Source organism: Pseudopipra pipra, chromosome Z, assembly GCF_036250125.1.
Source record: "Pseudopipra pipra isolate bDixPip1 chromosome Z, bDixPip1.hap1, whole genome shotgun sequence".
Classification (NCBI taxonomy): Eukaryota; Metazoa; Chordata; class Aves; order Passeriformes; family Pipridae; genus Pseudopipra; species Pseudopipra pipra.
The window spans coordinates 23889920-23912159 of NC_087581.1; the positions used below are offsets into that span (position 1 = coordinate 23889920).

At 37.3% G+C, this 22240-nt stretch overlaps 1 protein-coding gene across 5 annotated transcripts; it reads right to left on the minus strand.

Annotated features, from left to right (window-relative positions):
* Positions 1–214: 214 nt before the first annotated feature.
* Positions 215–20484, minus strand: LOC135407574 (zinc-regulated GTPase metalloprotein activator 1A-like). 5 transcript variants are annotated; one of them, XR_010426933.1, is made up of 15 exons: positions 20310–20484; positions 19242–19328; positions 18257–18353; positions 16962–17053; positions 15233–15292; positions 14169–14206; positions 11255–11301; positions 10399–10485; positions 9569–9613; positions 6999–7055; positions 5007–5058; positions 3496–3564; positions 3340–3405; positions 1439–1549; positions 215–747 (listed from the first exon to the last, which is right to left on the minus strand). XR_010426933.1 is itself a non-coding variant. In XM_064642716.1 (15 exons), exons 1-15 carry the CDS (start codon positions 20413–20415, stop codon positions 674–676), a joined length of 1107 nt encoding a protein of 368 aa, XP_064498786.1. In that variant the 5' UTR covers positions 20416–20482; the 3' UTR covers positions 215–673. The 5 variants fall into 5 exon arrangements, 4 of the variants coding, with proteins under 4 accessions (XP_064498786.1, XP_064498789.1, XP_064498787.1 ...); XM_064642716.1 differs by having other exon boundaries at positions 1439–1568; positions 20310–20482; XM_064642719.1 differs by having other exon boundaries at positions 1439–1568; positions 19242–19348; positions 20310–20411.
* Positions 20485–22240: the final 1756 nt, after the last annotated feature.

Consider the following 22240-nt stretch of genomic DNA (forward strand, 5'->3'; position numbering starts at 1 on the left):
GACTGGGAGGGTCGTGGCCTAGAAGATCTAAGAGTTCAGCTACATCCTTCAGCGCATTGACTATGTGATCAAACACTGCATTCACAGCTTTTATGCAGATAGCATATATTCCATGTGGTCTTGAGCCTCTGCTATCTATGTATTTTTAGTTTCATATACACAACAGGTTTAGTGGTACCTGGGATGAATATTCATTCAAAAATCACAATACAAGTGGAAAGAGATGGAAGACAGTTTAATAGTAAACACTAAATAATTTTTACTGTGATTACATCACTGGCAATAATCACTATTGCTTTATTTCAAGTAGTAGAAGACAGTTAGCTAGGGAAAGCACTAGGCTTCAAACACATTTACCATATCCCTATTACAATATTTCATGTATAGCATAAGCAACAGTCTTTTGCCTATCTGCACTTCTGCACAGGTGCATGATGTTACTGACATAACTTAAGCCAAATCCAAAATGGTAGAACTGTGTTTGATTCTAGACCATAGGAGCTAATGTTTAAGTAGTCAGTCAGCTTGATTCTTAGGAAGACTTCAGGGTTTAACTGTTGTATAAACTGAAAAAGGACAGAGAAACTGCTATATCTCATGTCATTCAGTTTTCTCTGTCATAAACAGATTGTAGGATTAAGAATAGACATTTAATCTTTTCTGTAGTTTGATGTCAACTGTTCCGTTGTTTTTCTCTTACAGTGGCTATGAATACTTCTTTAATGGTCTCTTTGTCCAAGTTCCTGCCTGTAAAGAGAAATAAAATAGCTAACTGTATTTTAAAGTGCATTAGAAAAAAATGCATGTAAGTAGCAACCTGCCAGTCTTCTCAGCAAACAAAATATTTATTATACAAATGAATGAGAACAGCAGTAATAAAGTTAAGCTGCAGATAACAAGGTAACTTTAGATTTTATGGGCAACAGCAGACTTCAAGCTGTACAAGGGAAAGGAGGAAAAACTGGGTTATTTTTGATCATAAAACACTTTGCAAAGCAGAGACTAGGAAGTAGAAAATAGAAACACAGCACATTGCTATGAAGCTTTTGAGAAACAAAACTGATTTTACACATTTTAATGGCTATAATCACTTTCCTTACAGTTGCTGAATATTTGATTCATTCAAACCATCCCAATCACCTAATTTATAATTATGGATTTTAAAAATAACATTAAAGATGCCAAAATAATTTAAAACTACATGGAATTTTATTTTATTTTAGTGTCACTAAAACAGATCATGTAGATCCATCTCATCTGGAATATTAAAACTGCAGGAAGTTTTGACGAATAAACCTTTGACTGGAGGTTATGCTGAACATACTGCAATTATTCTGGTGAGTTTAATCTGGTTGCTTTTCATTGGACAAGTCACAGAACTGCCTGTGAAAAAACAGCTTCTTAAAGTCAAACAAGGAGATGTGTAATTTCCTCTTACCAATTAGAACTAGTCTATTTGTTCTCTTTTCATCTTCTTTCCAGGCTACTTTAGTCTCTTCCAGATCATAGAGCTCATGGACACCTTGGACAATCACCTGATGAGATTTGCCTTGAATAGATACCAGTCCCTTATCAGAAAAATAACTGTTAGGATATATAAACAAACCTTCAAAAATAAAGTGTGTAAGAGCTGGGAAAAAACCTTTGAAACTAGTCCCAGGAGAGAATAATATTTCTAGCAATATCACCTGTTAGTCAAAATAACCATGTATTATCATCACTTCTACTCATAACATACATTCTCACACCTCCTTATTTTGTTAGAGATTAATAACTACACTGAACCATACTGTGCCTTCTATGCCTCGTTTGGTCAGTACCTAGCATGCTTGGGCAAAAATAAAATGTCATCAGCTACTACGCCACCTTGAGTATATATATGGTGTATGACATGGGAGCCCATGAAAGCCTGACTGACAGCAATGACGTAAAATGAGCAAAATACTTGATTTCAGATTATTCTGATTAAGCTCTCATGCTCAACTTTTCTGAAATAGTCTTTGAATACTGAAGAAAGAAGTGACGTAAAACAACTAGTAAAAGAATTAGAAGAGATTACTGTCAGAGTGAGTCCATTAACCCCCATATCAACTGTTCTATTTAAGCAGTTTTCATCACTTCATAGTAAAACTTTCTGAAATATTCTAGTGGAACACATTCTGTAAAACATGTCTTATACTTTCCCTAAAAAAAAAAGGTTAAAAATATTTAATATATAAAGGTCTGCATTTGACCTATCAGTTTGAATTCTATGTCTATTACTGCCAAAAGGATTATGACTGCAGATAAAATATAAATATAAAAGTAACAAACTTTGGAACCCATTCTGTAATGAATTACTTGGGGGTCATTTGCTTTGCCATATGGGACAGCTGGCTCTGTGACAGAGCCAGCACACAGCTTATCAGAGGTCTCAGATTTCCTAAAGAATTACTTTGATTCCAATGCTCAGCACAACGAAAACGTACTTGCACATGGCATTACTGTTTTCAGATGGCTTAAGGTGCATCAGTGGCTATTTTCTTCTATTTATCAGGAAGGGGAAGGCAAGGATATTCTAATTTTGTTGCTGAAAGAGCAAGAAAACAACCTGCCTTCCAATGAAATGAAAATAATTATGTTGCTATCTACAATGCACAAGTCTTCTCAGGAAACAAATCAGAGCATACTTTCTTTTATTTCTTACAGCCTACCAAATGACTGACTTGATTCTCATTTTTTAATTATTTACTTGGCTGCTTGGTATAAGGAAAATGATAATAAATCCTTAATTGTCATCTCTACTCCTCTCAAAACCATGCAGCTGAGAAACTTATGAAGTGCCCACAAAGATGAATCCTTACAAGATGCATCTTTAAAACTATAGTCTGACAATATTGTAAGAAGTTGTTTAGTGTAGATCACAACTAGTATTGCACTCCTACGTTATGCCAAATTCAGCTTCTGCATGTTATTGCAACAACCATAATTACGCCTAGCAATCTATAGGACCAATTTATGGTATCCAAACCCTAGATATATGAGATGGATGGAATCTTTCAAAGCAACAGAGATGAAAAATGAAAAGTAATATAACCGTGTCTTGATTATTAACTCTGCCACTGATGTTTGGGACTGTATATCTGCTCTCTCTCTCCAAAGCACATAGGATCAATATTTGCTTTTATGCCAGCTATCTCCTTCTGAGTTGTCCCTGGAACAATGACAATTAGCTATTCCCTACTTCATACGCTCTGCTACAGTGATCCAGTAACACCTTTGAAAGGTCTGGTACTGACAAAACACTGCAGCTTTAGTTTTTTAGTAAAGAGAAAAAGCAGCTGATAATTTCTAACTAACCTTCAGTCTTATGACATCCATGGTGCGTCCAGTCTTATCTTTCACATTCTTTTCCCACAGAAGATTCTATGAAAAGAAATGTTGTTTTCATAAACAAAACAGCATTGGATGATATCTACAAAATGATTTTTGAGTTGACAGTGATGTATTACTTACCTGAATAAAGACATTTAAGTTTTCTTCTTTTATATTTCCTGGAACTTCAAATGTTACTGTAGTTATAGCCTGCAAATTGAAAGATCCACTTATTATTACCTATTAAACTGAATAAACATCTCATTACAGTCATTTCAAAAGGTGTTCTTTGTAACTTGGCCTCATGAAAAATAGCAACTATATACCCATGTCAAATAAAAAAAAGAAATCTCTATCTCTGTTCTGCTCTAATTTTCTAAATTATGCTCTATCTTTTGTTACTTGTTTGGGTGTGCACTTAATATACGCAATACTTTGAACAGTTTAATGCCATTAGCTTCAAGCAGCAAATGTCTATCTAATGACCAAGTAAAGTAATCTAAACCACCAAAAGCCAACACAAGAGCAGCTTTAAAACGCAACAGAAGTTCACTGGCTCCACACATAATGCAGTTTGCTTCTGCTGACCTTCCACATAAAGATAATAAGCACACACTATCAGCCAACAAGGACTTGCAGCCTACCATGAGAGCTGTTCTGCTCTCATTTATGCCTCATCTGTCTCAACAATCATCTTAAATATGTGGGTGTTAAACTAAAGAGAGATAGTAACAATAAACTCTCACTGTTTCCTACTGGTTGAATGGCTCCACACTACAAAACTAACAATAATCTCCTTAATAATACAAGGACGCTATAACTTGTAACATTCAGGAAGGCTTCTACCTAACTTGTTTAACTACTTTAGGGATTTATTAAGACTCTATAACTGAGCATGTTTAAGACTTTTAATGAAACAAAAACTATGAACTTAAGACTCTCATAGCAATTATAGTTAAGCATGAAACTGATTTTATATTTAATCTTTAGTTCCAAAAGGAGATTTGCCTTTTCCTGTTTTCAAGACTAGTAACTTCACAGTCAAGATCTGCAGTTCAAAAAGAAAAATGAAGGCATTGCATGCATCACATTTTAACCTTAAAATTAAATTTAATCATAGCAAGTTTCTAGAAGGAAAGCACACTTTTCTAAGATAATTTACAAAAATAAAAGTTTTTATTTTTTTGCAGCCCTTGAAGGAACTGTTACCTATGGGTGAATCCCACCCACCTGGGGATACCCCAGGGAGGACTGTGACCCACAGTTGAACCACAAAGATTTTGTTTTGGACAGAAAACCTACAAGATAAAGACTGGCTACAAATTTAGGATTTGTTTCTACAAATATTAAAAAGAGTAGTGCTATTTATTTCAGTAATACCCTCTATGTGAATCAGTGAATGATGTGACTGTCTGAAGAAGTGGAAGCCTCTAAGCTATTTTTGAAAGTAAGACAATATAGCCATTTAGAATCTTGTCTAAAACAAAGCACATTCTTTTATGTATCCTAAGTAATCTTCCAAATATCTTAGAACACATTACTTCCTAACTGAAGCCTTCTGAAAAGGTACCATAATCAGCATGCAAAGCTTGCAATTACCTTGAACAACCCTGTTGTTACAAAAACATGGAAGGAGTATTTTTGGTAATTACCTTATCCAGATGTGCATGTGTTGTCTTCACATGCTCAAGCTTTTTCTGCAAACTGAAAATAAGTAAAGTTAAATGTCACATTTGAGTAAAGGTGGGCAAAGTGTCATTTCAAAATTTTAAAAACTCCAGTATTGCAGAGCAAAACTAAAGTATCAAAAATATACTCAGAAAAAGCTTCAACTGTTAATTCCATTTTAATCTCAAAATAGAAATGTTTGATTGTATTTGTTTGATATAGTTAACTATTTGTGTTAGAAAACTATGTTCTTTTAAAATATAAACAGAATCAGAGTCCTGATTAGTGCAGTGTCTTTGGTATTAAAAATATGTATACTTCAATGAGCATAGGACCCTGGATGTTCCTTTGTGTAAGAATATTGCCCATAAAAATGCCTCCTCCTCATTTGATGACTGTAAAATTTAAGAAGCCTTTAACGGTGGGGAAAAGAGGCATTCTAGGCTATTGAAGTAACATTTCACATTCCTACTTCTCCCATCTTCCTTGCTTTGCTGTCTTCTTCTCATACTGCCCCTCCACCAAACCCAGAATTCTTGATCCATTTCTGTGACTTCAGGGGATGTACAGACTGCAAGGTTCTACCAGTACAAATACACTGATCAGATGTTATACCTCTCTGCTATGCTGGCAGAAATCCTTACTGCAGTATGCAGTTAAAAGAACAATTTTATTAGTGTACTGGTTCTGTATTTATGAACTGATACGAGGGTAAGCAATTTTCCTCTACAGAGTTCAACCATAAAGTAAATTGAACTTCATTTAAGCAGTCTACAACCTTCTTGGTGCTTTTAGAATGTGTCTTTAAATGTTGACATTTTAGAGTGTTTCCTTCGGTTTAATATCAAATATCAAGAACCTCTAAAGGAACTATGAGTGAGATATGAGAGAAGACTAGACTGAGGAAAGCAAGAAAGGTTTGGTTTGGGGTTTTTTTGTCAGCTACTTAAGGACTTTCTCAGATTTGTAGAATGCAGCATTTCCTAGTAAACCTTGCAGACCACCACCTAATATTACATGTAATCAGATCCAGCTATCAACTGACATTATCAAGAACAATTCTTTTCTGGTTCACATCTTCTTACTGCTTTATCCCTGTCGTGTGGTTCCAGGACGAGTCAATTTAGTTAGCTGACTCATTATAAGAACTCAGGACATGGGTTTATGATCTGGCTTATGAACTAATATCTATCTATTGCCCTTAAAGGATATATTGGCCTTCCTTTCTCTTGGATGCCTAGTCTGTAACTTCCCTGATGTTGCCATTGGTACCAATCTCAGTGGGCCATTTAAGGAGCACAAAAGAAACAAACACTACTTTTCACTGATCAGACAAAAGCTGACAGCAGTAAAAAAAAAAAAAAACAAAAAGGGTAGCACTTGGGATAGTACTGCACCAGTTCACAGGGAAATCTCATAAGCACCTTATCTACTAGAGGTTACTAACTTGCATGTCCTGCAGTTTCTCCCTTCTGTGAGTAAGGAAGTGGCTACATTTCCTTTCCTGAAGTGAACAGTCTGCATCTAGGAGGAAAAATGAAGCTGATACTGCCCTCAGCTGCATATTCCTTCCTTTCCTTTACGATTACTCCAGTACTTCTCATTCTCTTTGCTGAACAACTTAACTACGCAAAATGAACAGAAAGCCCTTTACCCTTGCTTCCAGTTTTACTTTTGCATCCATCCAACATGCTGAAGCATGCAGCTGGCATTAAAAAAACCCAGGACCATGGAACACAGTAACCAGAATTTGCAGTGCCTTTGTTTGCTGTGGAACCTCAGTTCTTCATTCTTTTCTGTGAAATCTAAAGAGGCCTCCAGGTCATCAAGATGTCACTTTAAAAAGTGACCAAATTAGAATTTTTAACAAAAACTCAAATGTGAATTTGAGCCAGGATTTGAGGGTGTCTATTTCATATATGTATTTATACAATGGTTATTATTTCTAATAGAAGACAGCAAAATTATCACCCTACCTTATTCCAGATAAACTGTCAAAAGCATGTAGGTCCAAGACATTGGAGAGATCAACTCTAAACAGAATTAAAAATGAAAGCTTTGTATTTTAGATGCATTTAAATATCATGTATACTTAAATAATAATTTTTAAAGGGGTTCACTGAAGCTTATATTTGTTTTCCTGTCGATCAGACTAATGCCATACATACTTAGCCTTATTGTTGGATGTTGGTGGTTGGTACTGTTTCCTACAAGGAAATGCTGTGTTTATTTACGTAGTAAGTACAGAAACAAAATTTTTAAAAATATAGCAAAATACAAAATATTTCAAAGAAATATGATAAAATCCCCTATAATGGATGCCTGAAAAAAACCCTGATTTTCCCTAAATGCGAAAAGGAATCCTGACTCTCTCAAGACAGACACAAACCCCTGGAATATATGTAGCTTATAATGACATGCTGTTAGCAAAGAAAACTGAAATAACTATATGAGGCAAGTGCTACTAAGTGGAATTTCTCTAAAATCTGAAGCAGACAAATGAAAAATGTAATACAGAACAGACAACTCTGATCATATTTGCTTGTAAGAACAGCTATGTATAAACTTGCATAAGACATGGGTTTTTTTATAAAGAAATACAGACTATACATTTCACTGCCAAAAGGAATTGATAGCTTATCAAATGCAATTAGTGGCATGTGGCTAAATAAAAAGAGGATGAGAGGTTTAAAAAAGCCACCTCCAGAGCATAGCCAGAATTATTAAACTTTTACATTCAACAGCAGTTTTACAAAGCAGTTTCTAAGATAAAAGATTTATAATGTAATACACATAAACAATTCCTGTGTAAAATTCATGACCAGCTCAGTGCCAGTTGTTTGTTCTCAGTAGCTTTCTGAAAAATCATAGCAAAACTCTCAAGGAAGTGCTATGTTAGTCCCTTTTAAATGTGGGCTTTTGAGGGACAAACTCTCCTAATTAAAAAAGATATGTTCTCAAATAACATTCCAATAAGTTAATTTTGTGCTTATTTCACTTTTGGAATGTTTAATCGTGGAAGAGACATTATGTGTCATTTACAAAAGAATATTTACAAGTAGCAAAGAGTCATCAATGAGGACTGAATCTGAGGCCCACTTAATCTCATATCCAAAATTTAGTGCTGGCTGGCATCAGATACCATGTTAAGACATCTCATACTGGATGTCTTCCAAACGGACATTTAAGACACAAAGCATGATATTTAATACCTTCTTCAAAATTGGTCATTCCTGATCACTCAACAACTGCAAGTTCTTTTGTCTACATTTTCCAACTACATTTGACAATAACTTTAAAAATTGAAGTATATTTTATTATGCCTACGATTTTCCCTTTAAAAATTGCTGGAATCAAGAACCTGTATTATGGAAACATTTATCACAATGTAGTCAAATTACTGATGTAAAAGTACACAAATCAGTCCTAGCAGTCTGGAAGATACACTGCTCTCGTAACATTCCTGAGAGTATAATATCAATTTAACTCCTTATTAAAGAAGAAATCTGAGTCAGAATCTCAATTTAAAAAAAAACAAAACTGGTGCAATGACTTTCCTCATTCTTATAAACTTCCTTCCATTGTTTTCAAAGTAATTTTGCAGTAACAACTTATTTGCAGCAGCAATCATGAGAAAAATATTTAAGCTGACACAACAGAAAGAAAACACTATATTGTGTATGACCCATTATTAGCTCATAGACACTGTGGCCTTGCAAGCTGCTCTTCAGTTATAAGACCTGGTTAACAGGGTGCCCTTGTGGCCAAGAAGGCCAAAGGCATCCTGGGGTGCATCAGGAAGAGTGTTGCCAGCAGGCTGAAGGAAGTGACTCCAGCCCTAGCGAGGTCACATCTGGAATGCTGTGTCCAGTTCTGGGCTGCTCAGGACAAGAGAGACATGGAGTTCCCACAGCAGGTCCAACAGAGGCTACAAAGATGATGAGGAGATTGGAGCATCTCTCTTACAAGGAAAGGCTGAGGGAGCTGGCCCGGCTCCCCTCAAAACAGATGGCTGAGAGGAGCCTCATCAATGTATAAGAGTATCTGAAGGGGGGGTACCAAGAGGATGGAGCCGGGCTCTTCTTGGTGGTGCAAACAATAGGACAAGAGGCAACGGGCAGAAAAACTGATGCACAGGAAGTTCACCCGAACATGAGGAAGAACTTCATTACTGATTCTTTACCAAGCACTGGAATAGGTTGCCCAGAGAGGCTCAAGAACCCTCTGGATACAATCCTGTGCCATGTGCTCTACAATGACCCTGTTTGATCAGCAAAGTGGGTCCAGATGACCCACTGTGGTCCCTTCCAACCTGACCCATTCCATGAGTCTGCAATATGAAAACTAACAAAAAAAAATAAAAGAAAAATACATTTTTACTTATTTAAAAGAATTCTTTTATCTGGATGTTTATTCATAAAATGAATATTGAATTAAATATTTCTAATTCAATAGTTTTTCTTTAAGCAAGCTGATCTAATAGAACACTTAAAACTGTCACAAAAGAAGCAGGATCTAGTACCTAGTAATACTGGCCATTTAATACCTTGATCTTTGTGTCTCTAGAATTTTAACAAGTCCATTTATTGACCTAAAATAAAACAGAAAAATCATTAGTTAGATGAAAATACAACTGTGACATATTGCTTGAATATGTTAACCATGGACAGCACCATGCAAAATAGCACCCCAACTCTGTTATTAACTTGTAGGTCAAACCAAGACAATTGGTTTGAGATAACTGGTTTCCCCTCAGAGTTGGGAAACTACAAGTTCTGACAAGATACTACCAGTGAGAACAGCATTTTCTTATCCAAGGCTCCTCAGGATACGCTGTACTGGGTCTAAGCATTTTTATTTTCAGATTTCAAACAACTATACAGCTGTAAAGTATTTAAAAATTTAAATATTTTATTTGGGTTGTCATGGTTGATAGAAAAGGGTCATGTCTTTGATAACTAATTTGATTCAGACTGGTTCAGATTGGTTCCTCTGCTCCCATGACAATTGTTTGTGACTTCCTTGATATATCTTTGCACTTGCTAGTGAATTCTCATTTACCATCAGGTTTTTTTTCCCTGATGCTAATTCTGAAAAATGGCAGCACATGCCCAGAAATGTAAAAGTATGGACACTTAAGACAAAGGCCTGTACTTAGTAAATAACATCAAATCTTACCTAAAGAGGCAAACTGCTAAGGCTGTATAAGCACACAGAAGTATTGAAATTCCATTAGAAAGACGCAGTCTCTTTTCCCTTACAAGCTAACAATTTGTGTCAATGTAATCATGAGATCTAATTTCTGTACCAACAGCAAGAAGTAACTAACTATGTTTAAATTAAAATAATGTTATGGTTATACCAAAAGCTTCGTACCTCACAGATGTTCTGACTTTATTCAATTCTTCCTCTGAAACCAAATCTGTTTTATTGATAATTATAAGATCAGCTAATGCAACCTGCCTGTGTATTAAGAAAAAAAAAGACAATGTGAACAAACACTATATCTGTAAGGCAGAAACATCATCTCTCCCATGGCCCCAAAAAATAATATGAACTTTGTTAGTACAGAAGGGCAAGCATTAATCGAACTAGAACGTCACGGAGCATGATTAAAGTACTACTGGCTTCTCCTTGAGGTGTTATTCTATGTCCTAAGAGACCAAATCAAAGCTTGCTCGATTTTTTGTTTCAGGGTGTTTTTTTCAAGGTTTTTTTTTGTTTGTTTGCTTAGAGGGGTTTTTTGCATCATCTAATCCAAAGTGCTTACTGATCTAACAACTTTAGAAGTTCCTATCTCTCTTGCATGCAGTCTTTGTAAAGTGATACTTTAAGTCTCTTTGCTTTATGAAAACTTCAGTTGTTACAATTATACTTAATTATTGTGGCTCCACGTCTATCAAAAAAATTCCTCTACCTCCAGTTCTACTTTGAGCACCAGATAGATCCTAACATGAAATTTTTTCTTCCCCCCCCCACACACAGGTGTTTTCCCCTCACTTACGCAAAATCCCATCACTTTTAAAGTAGAAGAGTCAGATCTTGGCAGAAAGATCAAATGGAGCATGAAGGCACTTTTCTATATTCTGCCTCATTACACCATAAACCAACTTTGGTTTAAAGCAAAGGAGGAGAAAAAAACCTTATAAAAGAAAAAGAAACCAGTTCCGATGAACTTCTATACAGTGCAATTCCTAACTGTGATATATATAATTAATTTCTACATCCATACCGAGATGCTTCATTGACAAGGCCTTCTGGCTTCTCCTCTGTCAAGTGCTAGATAAAAAGTAAAACAATTGGATTAATCATATTCTAATTACATTTAAATTAATTTGAAACTAAGGGAGATCAAACCCAATTCAGCTGAGGTTTTTCGACAAGGTATTGAGGAAGATGGCACCTATAATTTTTCTGAAAATTATGGTGAAAAAGTATATTTATACATTCACCTATACAGAAGCTTATAATTACTTTTATGAAAACTATTCTAATTAATTTTATTATTATAATGCAAAAGAGTTGAAAAACTGTATTATATTTTAATCACTTTACAGCTTTATAATGCAGTAAAAAAGTCACCATAACATACAGTAACCATGAAAAAAATGAAAGTTCAGTAGTTTCACAAATTAGTGTGACCTCAATTATCTGTTAAAAATGGGTTAGGCTTGCAGTACAGTATTTCATATGCATAACTTGAATCACACTCTTTTTCTCTGAAAGAGCTGACAAACTTTACTTTGACAACAAAAACTGGTAACTCTTTTTCCAGGTTTGTATGAATAAACCACTACTCCTTGGCAAGTCTGCCTAATATCAGAAGCTTCTGGTCATGCCGCACGAGTTAAGTATCATCTGCAGTTTTGTGCTCCACTTGTCTGCCCAAGCTAATGTCCTCACAGAAGAATCAGTGAAAGGGAGAAAAATTCCTGCATCTCAAGCAGTAGCCTGAAGTTTAGCAATATAAAGCCTTATTTAATTTAGCCACAGCAACAGACTATGCTGAAGCAGCAAAGGTTTAGCTTCAAGTTATTCTCTGCCCCTTAACATGGAGGCAGCAATCTACAGGAGAGAAATGTTACAGACATCTGGAGGAAGTAACTCGCCACTTACACCTCTGGGAAGACGAGACTCCTTGTGTTCCTTCATCAGCTATAAATACACCATATTACTTTAAAATTTGACTTTCAAGATACAGAAATACCAAATTAAAGTGGAATTAATTGTCATGGAAGATATATACATTAAAAGAAGAAACCCAGAAAATTGTTTTTTTCTTCGAGTGGAATTATCAGGCATCTAACAATATTTGACTTGAAAAACAAAAATAGATTACTAAGTGAGTCTGTCACCTTAAAACAAATTAAAGTGTTTTCTGATTGTGCATAGCCTAAGCAGAGCGTAACTACAAGATGTCTGTCAGGAAACCTATCCTCTGACCTTTTCTTTGTATTCCTCTGTGTATTGATTCTATTGAATTAAATGTTGTCAGATTTGTTGTCCTAAAAAAAGAACAATGTCCATAGTCGAGATGTCAAGTCGGGGAAGTAGACAAATGTGACTTCAAGTTGTCCAGCTGTTCGCCCTTGATTAAAAAACTGAGTATTTCAGATTGCTGGGTGACAAATTCATTACAGTGATAACCCATGTTATCAATTACCACTTCAGTTTCAATTTAGCTGACTGGTCACAGGGCTATTTGTCAGCTTTTCTTTTGATGGGTTAGTTCTTCAAAGCATGACAACTTAAATTGCAGCCTATTATCTCAATATCATTACCTGTACAGCTTTCAAAATTCTTTGAATCACAAGCAGCTGTTGAGGTCAAGCTTTGCAATCAGAGGAATTGCTCAAGTTAGCACATCCTTTATACAAGGCAAAAGTTGTTTACTTGGTATATAACTGAGAAAATCTGGAATTCCTACTATTCTGAGTAAATGTCAGTGTTTTACAGGCTTCCTGACTAGATAATGTAAGAGCTTTCAGTGAGCTGTCAAAGATAACAGTACATTGAAAAACTGAATGTTTCTAAACACTTTTGTGTTGTTTCTGATATATTACTTGAAAGTTTAAATATTTTTAAAATTATTTTTCAAACAGTAACAACGTAGTGCTGCTACGTGCAACACAATTACATTTGATTCAAGACAAGAAGTCAGCATTGCATGAAAAGAAAGACAAACAGAACAACATTTCTGCAAGTAATAAAACACATCCGAATTAGTATGCGGGCACTCAGCTGAAAAGGGGCTGACCTAAGACACGATATGATTTCTTGTGATGGTTGAGCTGATTTAGAAGATGGTTCTTGCTTAAAAGGGCCAACCCTTTCCCCCATGTAAAATGCAGAAATATTAAAAACACTTCCATAGCATGATGAACTTTTCAAACCATGGAGGCATCTTTTCTTGTGGTTACTTTTATTTTGAATCCTGCAAAATTAATACCCAATCGAGGTAGTAATTTCCAAACTTATTGTGTTGCTGATAACTATATTAACATGTACCTATTATAAAAAAAAAGTTGAACTATTTGATTTAATCATAATTTTTGTTGTTAATCAAGTTCACTGTTCTGTATGTCTGTTTTTACACTATACTTTATATAAATTACTCTAATGCCTGCCCTTTTTGTCTGCTTCCATAAAATGAAATAATAATTTCATACAATGCAGTACCAGGACACTGGCGCTCTCATCACCACAACTGCCATTACATCAGCACCCTTCCCAGTCTAAGCCCTAACTCAATTGTTATCACATTGGTATGCCTGTTCTCAGTCCTCTCCTTTCAACTAACATGGACCAAAGACTCTGCAAGACCAATTTCTTCACTGTTTTTACAGTAAGCCAAACGCCTGTTTGGAATAAAAGCAAGATTCCTGAGTGAAGTGATAGAACTAGAAGGAACCAAGTACTTAGCAACCTGACAACTCTTAGCAAACATTAGTTGTGCCACTAAGAATCTAAAGTCCTATGAATATCAGTAACCCCTTGTTCCCATTCAAAACACAGTACTAATGAAACATCCTCATTCACAGTAAGAATTACAGCTACTGTAAAAATTAATTCATCCACAGAAACATTATCGCAATAGGTGTTCTAATGCTGCAGTTTTAAAACATGTAATAAATCCCGTAACTTACCTGCAATCCATGCTTTGCGTCAACAACACACAAAATTCCTAAAAGAAAACATTAAAATGGAATAGAAATTTGCTGAAAGCAGGTGACAGTTTTAACAACTTGTAAACAATACCAGCACATTTACAATTGGTTATAATAAAATGGAAGCACTGAAAGTATCTGAACATTAGATTTGTCACCCAAACATTTTTTTATTTGTTACTCATATCTGTGGTAACAAAATGTCTACAAAACCAGGTGAGATAAATTCTCACAAAGTGGATGCCTCTTTTTCCACAAAAGCAAATTGGCAAAGGTATGCTTTTACAGGATATTGAAACAAATTAAGAGAACTGTCTGAGGTATGCAGATATTCTGATTCTAAGTGACCAGGAATTTGCAAGTCTCTGGCAGAATTTTAGGAAGCTCTTTCTTATTCAACTCAGTGTTTCCTTCCTTGGGCAAATGGGTATTTCACAGACTGACCAAAGCATTGGTAGGACATTTGTTTAAGCCAAAAATTAAATATTTTTTCCTACATTAAAAAAACGCCCTTTAGCTACATATAGTGATGATTTATATTTCAGTAAATGCAGATTTTTATTGGAACACACCAAATACTAGAGCTAACAAGAGTCCAGTAGGCAGAGAAGGCGAAAAACAAAAGGCAGAATCATCCAGATGTTGACAAGTCACGAGTTCAAAAAAAGGAAACCACTTAGGAAACATTGCATGGGGGGGGGGAGAAAGAAAAAGGAAAAAAGCGTGCTCTAATATTACTCATAAATAATGTTTTATAACATCTAGCTAATGAGGATCAAGAGACAATCAAGATCTCTCCATATCTGATCCCCTGGCAAAGCACTACAAAACTTCTGTTGGATTTAGCAAACTGAAACATTTTGTCAAGGAGACAAACAAGCATCAGAATAAGCAAGGGTATCTCTGTGGCCAGAATAGATGTGAGAACCAAGTTCATGCATTTCAAACATTGTCTGAAACCCTGCCTTAAATGCTAAGACTATATTACACCAAATGCAGATATGGAATGCAAATACATAGGAAAACAAGCTTGCACTTCTTACCATCAAGGTAGATGTCACTTCCCAGTTCAGAATCAACCCAGAACATGGAGGCCACAGCTCCTAAGAAGTGTAGTATACATACAGTTGCAAAATTGAGATTTTCCAGTAAACTACCACCATGCAGACATTTCATAGAAAAACTGCATTTGTAGTGCTGTACTTGAAATTGCTCTCTTCAAACTCAGAAATCACAGATGTCAAGTACCCTGTGTCAAGCCACACATTTGACCTAACAAAAGCTACCAAAGCATTGCACTGGTGTGCACGTCCACAGCTATGACTACAAAAAGCTTTAAAAATCTTTAAAATCTTCCTCATTTCTAAATAGCCTGTACTTCCCCTCTTCATCTTTCAGCCACTGTTTACAGGTCATAGCACAGAGATACACACGTCCACTCCCACCCCACCAGCCAAAAAGGAGATATCCACTGAATTTCCATGAAGATGAGGTGCTTCTGAATAATGAAACACACAGTACTCTGTCTTTTTTTGTACAGTAAAATGTAAAATGGCAAATGTTAAATTGACAAGTCAGGAGAGAAAAAGAATTAGCAAGTATTTGGACAAATGGGACCACATCCTATCAAAGACCTGGAATCTGTGACCTGACACCTGTACTACACATGGCCTACGAGTAGGCTACTCCTTTTTTCTGCTAAAATAGCCCTGTAAAGCAGATTCTAGTTCCAACTCCTCTGCCATGGGCAGGGACACCTTCCACTAGACCAGGTTGCTCAATGTCCTATCAGGCTAAGACTTTTGAACATGTCAGAAGAAAAAAAAATAAAATCAGTAACTAAAGTCATTCCAACACCTAAAATTGCCCACCTGAAGTGATAAGATGCAGTCCTTCAAACATCACTCTGTATCAACACCAAATACCTGTCAGTTGTTCACAGTGCTTACTCATGCAAGATATAGCAAGGGCGACAACATGTAATGGTTTTCTGATATCTATTGATTTTTTTCCAAAATGCTTAATAGTTTTCCAATTTGATTCAAACAGAATTTGTGTGTAACAGAGGCCAAATCAATATCCTGTCTTTTGAAGAAAATTACTTTACCATGACAACTATTTAGCTTTGAGCTGAAAGGCATCAGTCTCCTAAAGGGGAAACAATTGGATTTCTGATAAGAATTTCCTTCACTCTCCATCAACAACACATTTTTAATTGGGATGGTTTGGATAAAATTGTTTTAGATAGTTATTATTAACATGAGCTTAAGTTTAAACACCTTTTTATAATAAATATCACTAAAGAGTAAGAAGAATGTATTGGTCTGTTTCACACTGTATTTTAGGACTTCACAAAATATAAGGCCTATCACAATCAGTGTAACAATACAGTAGATGATAACAATTTACATTTTAAAAGGAGCAATGTAGAACATTAAAAGTCTACTGAAAACTACTAGTTTCAGAGAGTGCTCCTCTTCTCTAAGACCAGTGTCTTTTCTTGATAGAAATATATTTTAACTGGATTTCTGTTAACCTTTAGAGTCAATTAGGAGCAACCTCAACAAAACAAAACACAACTAAACAACCCACACACAATCCCACATCTGCCCTTATCCAATTCATTGGAGTCTACACAGCAATCAAAGCATATATGCCTGACAACTCACCATTTTATATTACATTTTGCAAAGTGAACTGACTGGTGAGCAAATAAACATTCCATAAAAACAGAATAATTATCATGGTTATTAAAGTCAGAATGTGAACTACCTGGATCTGCCAAACCAGTTGTTTCTAACAATATATAGTCAAATTTTCCTCTCCTTTGCATCAAGTTCTCAATAGCCTTCACACCATTGTCCCTGTAAGAAGAAACAAACCTCAGAACAGAGAAAACAAGCTAAAACGTGCATTAACATGTATCTTCTGATGCAGAACACAGTGTTAGTATCATCAAAGCCAAAGTCCTGAGTCAGGACTTACAGTCTACGATGAAAATTTAGTCATCATACTGCTGCTCTAATATTAGGCAAATTTTAGTCTTCTATTTTATTTTAGTCTGAAAATAGTATTTGCCTACTCTCACCAGGCATAATAAAGGTGACTCAAATGAAGATTTATTTTCAAACACTGAATACTCTGTAAAGGACAGTAGGGACCTGTGTAGATATGTAATATATTTGGGTTGGCAGCTGAGATTACAGAAAAAAGGGATGGGGTGGAACTGAACCATATTCCTCTTCCCACCTTTCCATCTCACCTATAGCAAAATTAAGATGTGCCATTTACTTAAATCGCAGCTGATGAAGTCAGCCTGAAGCAGAAATGTATAGCATAAGAAACAATGTATATAGAACATAGTAGCAATGGTATCCTTCCTTACACTCCAGCAGAACACAATGCAATAGGGTCTTCTGTTTTCCATTTATTACCTACTATTAGTTTAGGCACAGGACCAATTCTTCCAAATTTTTAGGACAAACATGCCATGACTTTTATTATAAGGTTAGCACAAACAATCTAGCATTCAAACAAATAGGGTAAAAAACAAGCCAAAGAAACAAATACTCTCCTGCTTTTTAACATGACCATCAGCTTACAATTTTGAATATTGTGTTTCATTAGGTTGCAAAAGGTTCTCCATTCACCCCTTCTGATGTATACAATATGCAAGTATTAACCACCATACAGAGAAAGAAACACAGAGTAAGTATTTAACATGAAAACTGGAAAACCTGAGTCCTAATTCCAGCCTCCTTGAATCTTTAGCTCTCTATATGCAAGCACATAATACTAATAGAAGAGGGATAGCTCTCTACTCTCCAATACCCCAATAGTGTATGCATCAGTATTTAGATTAGTTTTCTAGAAGACAATAACTCCACATCAGTAAGGCAACAAAAGGAAATAATTTTCTATCTCCCTAATTCCAATTCTTGTTTCATCTGACAAAAGTCTCAATCAATACTACCATCAGTTTTAGGAACTAAATCCTGGATATCTTTTCCTTTCCTCAATTCCCCCCAAGACTCACTGTAAGAACTTGTACAACAGTCATTCCTTACTTTACTGAACAGCACAGGCAGCCATTTCTGAGCTCCAGCCATTCTTCATAGAGTTCTCCCCCTTGACTGATAGCCAGAGATTTCTCCAAGGCACTTCCTGAAAATACAAGTAGTACTATATTTTTAATCTACAATCTTGCATGCCAATGCCTGTAAGAGAAAGAAAAAGATTCAAGTTGGTACACATTACTACTCTTGAATTATATTCTTTTCTTCTGAGACCATGTTTCTGACATGTGCTTCAGAAATTAGCATTTTCCATTTTATGACAAATTTAAAAGCCAAGGTAAAGTTGGTTCTACAAAGACCAAAACTCACAGGATGATGGTACATCATAAGTGCCACAAACTTTGCTAAAAGAAAGGGAATTTAGCCAGTGCCTCTGTATCAAATAAACGATCTGTCTCTACATTTTATTTTAGGCTCCAGGACCAGAAAAAGAGCATGCATCGTTGCTGATGAAAACAAAGAAACAAAGAGCCCAGCACCAACACAGAGCAAACTGTAAGCAACTCTGACTACGGCACAGATAGGAAATTACAGCCATAGCAATTAAAAATCCTGAAAGCAAAGAGTTCAAAGAACCATAGATACCAAGCACACATTTCCCCCCATTTCTTGGTCTAAGATAATTTGTGATCTGTAAATGGCTCAGGGGAAAGTAAATAAAAGAAAATATTATCTACCACCATGTTATTTTAATTTCCATTTGCTTGAAACTGGGTTGGACAAATGGAGGTATAGCACTTCCAACAGGGTGATATATTAATTTACTTTATTCTGAGAGCCTGAATTTAAGTGCAAAACAGATTAATGCATAGTACTGTTTTAGGAACACCAGCAAAAGGATTTTCTGCACTTCTGAAGACTATGGGGTATATCAGTAATTTCATTAATGGATTTCAAATTACAATGGTCTTGATTACAGCAATTTTATATACTTGTCATTTTGTGGCAAAAAAAAAGTTTCTGCATGTTTACATACCTTCTCCAAATTCATTCAGGATAACTGCTATTCTTTTATTATGCTGTTCTGTCAGTATGTAATTTAGAAGAGTGGTTTTCCCAGCTCCTAGAACACAGACCATATTTCTATTAAAATGTAAAAAAAAAAAAAAAGGCTTAAATTTTCAAATAAAAAACAAATACTGTTAGGCACATGCACACTTCGAGCAAATCTCTTCTGAAATATTAGTTCTCATTCTAGTATCCTACATTCTATTGTAACGATGTAGAAATTAATTCGTAGAGATATTTGACCTCATGAACCCCATTAAATCTGTCTTAAATCATGCATTGTTTTTCACTCACTAAGTGTCAGTGCTTTATCTTCTCCCTCCCATTGCCTTTTCTGACCAACTCTTCTGTCGTCAGCAACCACAGATGTGCCACTAGCTGCCTTTAAACATAACACTGTTAAACACACAACCCATAACCTCTGCAATACCACCTTACCAACAGTTCCATCCCATGCACAAAATCACAGAATTGTTACGTCTGGAAGGGACCTAGTCTAGATCATCTAGTTCAAACTGGATGATCATCACATGTTGGGGAACTTGGTAAGGCAATCTTCTTTCCCTCCCCTTAGGGTTTTCCTGAAGGAGCGCGATGCAGCATCAGAAAAGTGCTGGCGATCCTACATTGAACCAGATCCTTACCGTCCACAACTGTGACTGTGTAGCACACAGTAACCGTGTCGGTTTGAGGGAGGGACGCCGAACCTCACTTCTTCAGACTACAAATCAGTCTGCATTTAACTGAGGCAGACATGTTACACCATCCTGACGTTAAGTGGTCAAAAGCCATTTGTCAATCGTGACCCGAACGAGGCGAACCGTGAACACAAAGTGCTAAAAGCAGCGCTCAAAATCGTCCTGCAAACACACCTGTGGCGGAGGGAGGGCCCCGCGCTGCTCCCCCAGCCCGCGGAGGGGCGGAGGCGGCCGCGGGTCCCTCTCCCTCGCCGCGCCGGCCGCGCTGCAGCCCCCGCCCCGCTCGGGGCTCCCCTGCCCGCACGCGGTCCCTGCCATGCGCCCCTCACGCTGCTCACCCAGGTACCCCGTGATGATCGTCACCGGGATCCTCCTGCCGGGGCCCGGCTCAGTCTCCCCTGCGCCGCCGATCGGCACCAGGTCGGGGCACTCCTCGTCCTCCATGCGAGCGGAGCGGCCCGGCCAGGCCAGGCCAGCACGGCCGCGCCAATGATGCCACCCAGTGACGCCACGCCCCCTGCGGCGGCCCCGCCCCCGCCGGGCTCTGCCGCGCAGGCGCGTTAGGGGAGCGGGGCGGTGCCAGGAAGAGACATGTCGGCTTAGAGCCCCGGGACGGGCCCCAGTGGGACATGCAGTCCTGCCTCCTTGCTCGAGCACACGGCATGGGATTGCATCCAGACGGTTCTTGGAGATCTCCAGTGAAGGAGAGTCCACAACCTCTCTGGGCAATCTGTTCAGTGCTCGGTCACCCGCACAGCAAAGTTGTTCTTCCTCATGTTTAGGTGGAACTTCCCGTGCATCAGTTTTTGCCCTGTGACTGCTCACCTATTGTTTGCACCACTGAGAAGAGCCGGGCTCCATCCTCTTGGCACTATCCCTTCAGATTCTTGCATACATTACCATGGTCATCTCTATGAGTCACTTTTTCTCCAGGCTGAACACACCCAGCTCTCTCAGCCTTTCCACATAACTGAGGTGCTCCAGTTGCTTAATTATCTTAGTAGGCCTCCACTGGACTTGCTCCAGGAACTCTATGTCTCTCCTGTCCAGAGGAGCCTAGAACTGGACCCAGCACTCCAGATGAGGCCTCACCAGGGCTGAGTAGAGGGGCAGAATCAGCTCCCTTGACCTCATGGCAATGCTCTTCCTAATGCATCCCAAGATACCATTGGCCTTCCAGGCCACAGGGGCACACTGCTGGCTCATGGACAGCTAGTTGACCCCCAGGACACCCAGGTCCTTCTCTGCAGAGCTGCTTTCTGGTAGATCAGCCCCAAGCTTGGTTCAGACACACCAGGAGCGCTGAAGGCACCAGCCCCCGTTTGATTAACAATCCTGGTGCAGGTGCATGCGCTGTCTTTTATCTGTAATCAAATAAAGATAACCAACAAGTTTGCTGGCTTTCTCTGTTCTCCATTAGGGACCATGAGGGGGCACATCCATGTATAAGACATAGCTATTGCTAATTTTAACAGTGTTGTGCATTCCTCAGGTTTTTGGGGGCCATAGGTTTAGCAAATAGGTCACACATCTTCCATTTCTCCGTGTCAGAAGGTGTAAATTTAACAGCATTGTGGGAGGCACAGAGGAGAGATTGGCCTGATGCATGCTGATACGTGCATATGCCCCAAAAACCAGGTGGGGTTCTCTGCTCTCAAAATAAGGTCCAATAGCCCTAGTTTGAGTATTGTTATGGTAATGTATGCTGGGCTTCATCATGTTTGTATGTTTATTGGCTAGTATGGCAGTAAATATACTTAGTATTTATCCTTGACTCTTCATCTACTTGTGTAGGTTAAAATAGTTAATACTGATAATATTTTATGACATTCCACTCTAAATAGTGGAATGTTGGCTTCTACCTTAGTCATTCTAATAACAAGCATGTGAAAGTCTGCTTTAAAAAACTGTAAAAATAACTTTTAAAAATTATAAAATAACTTATTTAATCTATTGATTCAGCTTGTCTTTGGAGATACAACTGCATTTATTCCAACAGAAATACCTATAGCTACATGACTGTGCATATAATAAGTTCAAAAGCAAAGTATTAAAATCTCTATTTGTGGGAGAAATGGGATTTTTTTTTTACATGGGTTGTGGTTGAAATAACTCATGTTGTCCTGCACTATAAAATCTTCTGCCAGCTCTATGTCAGCAGTGGCACCAAGGTGAAACTTTTGAGTTTAGCAAGCTAGCAAGTTTAGGTATCTTTTAGTAAATAATGGTGACTGACAAGAATCAGCTGTGGAGTTCCTGTTCCCTTAAC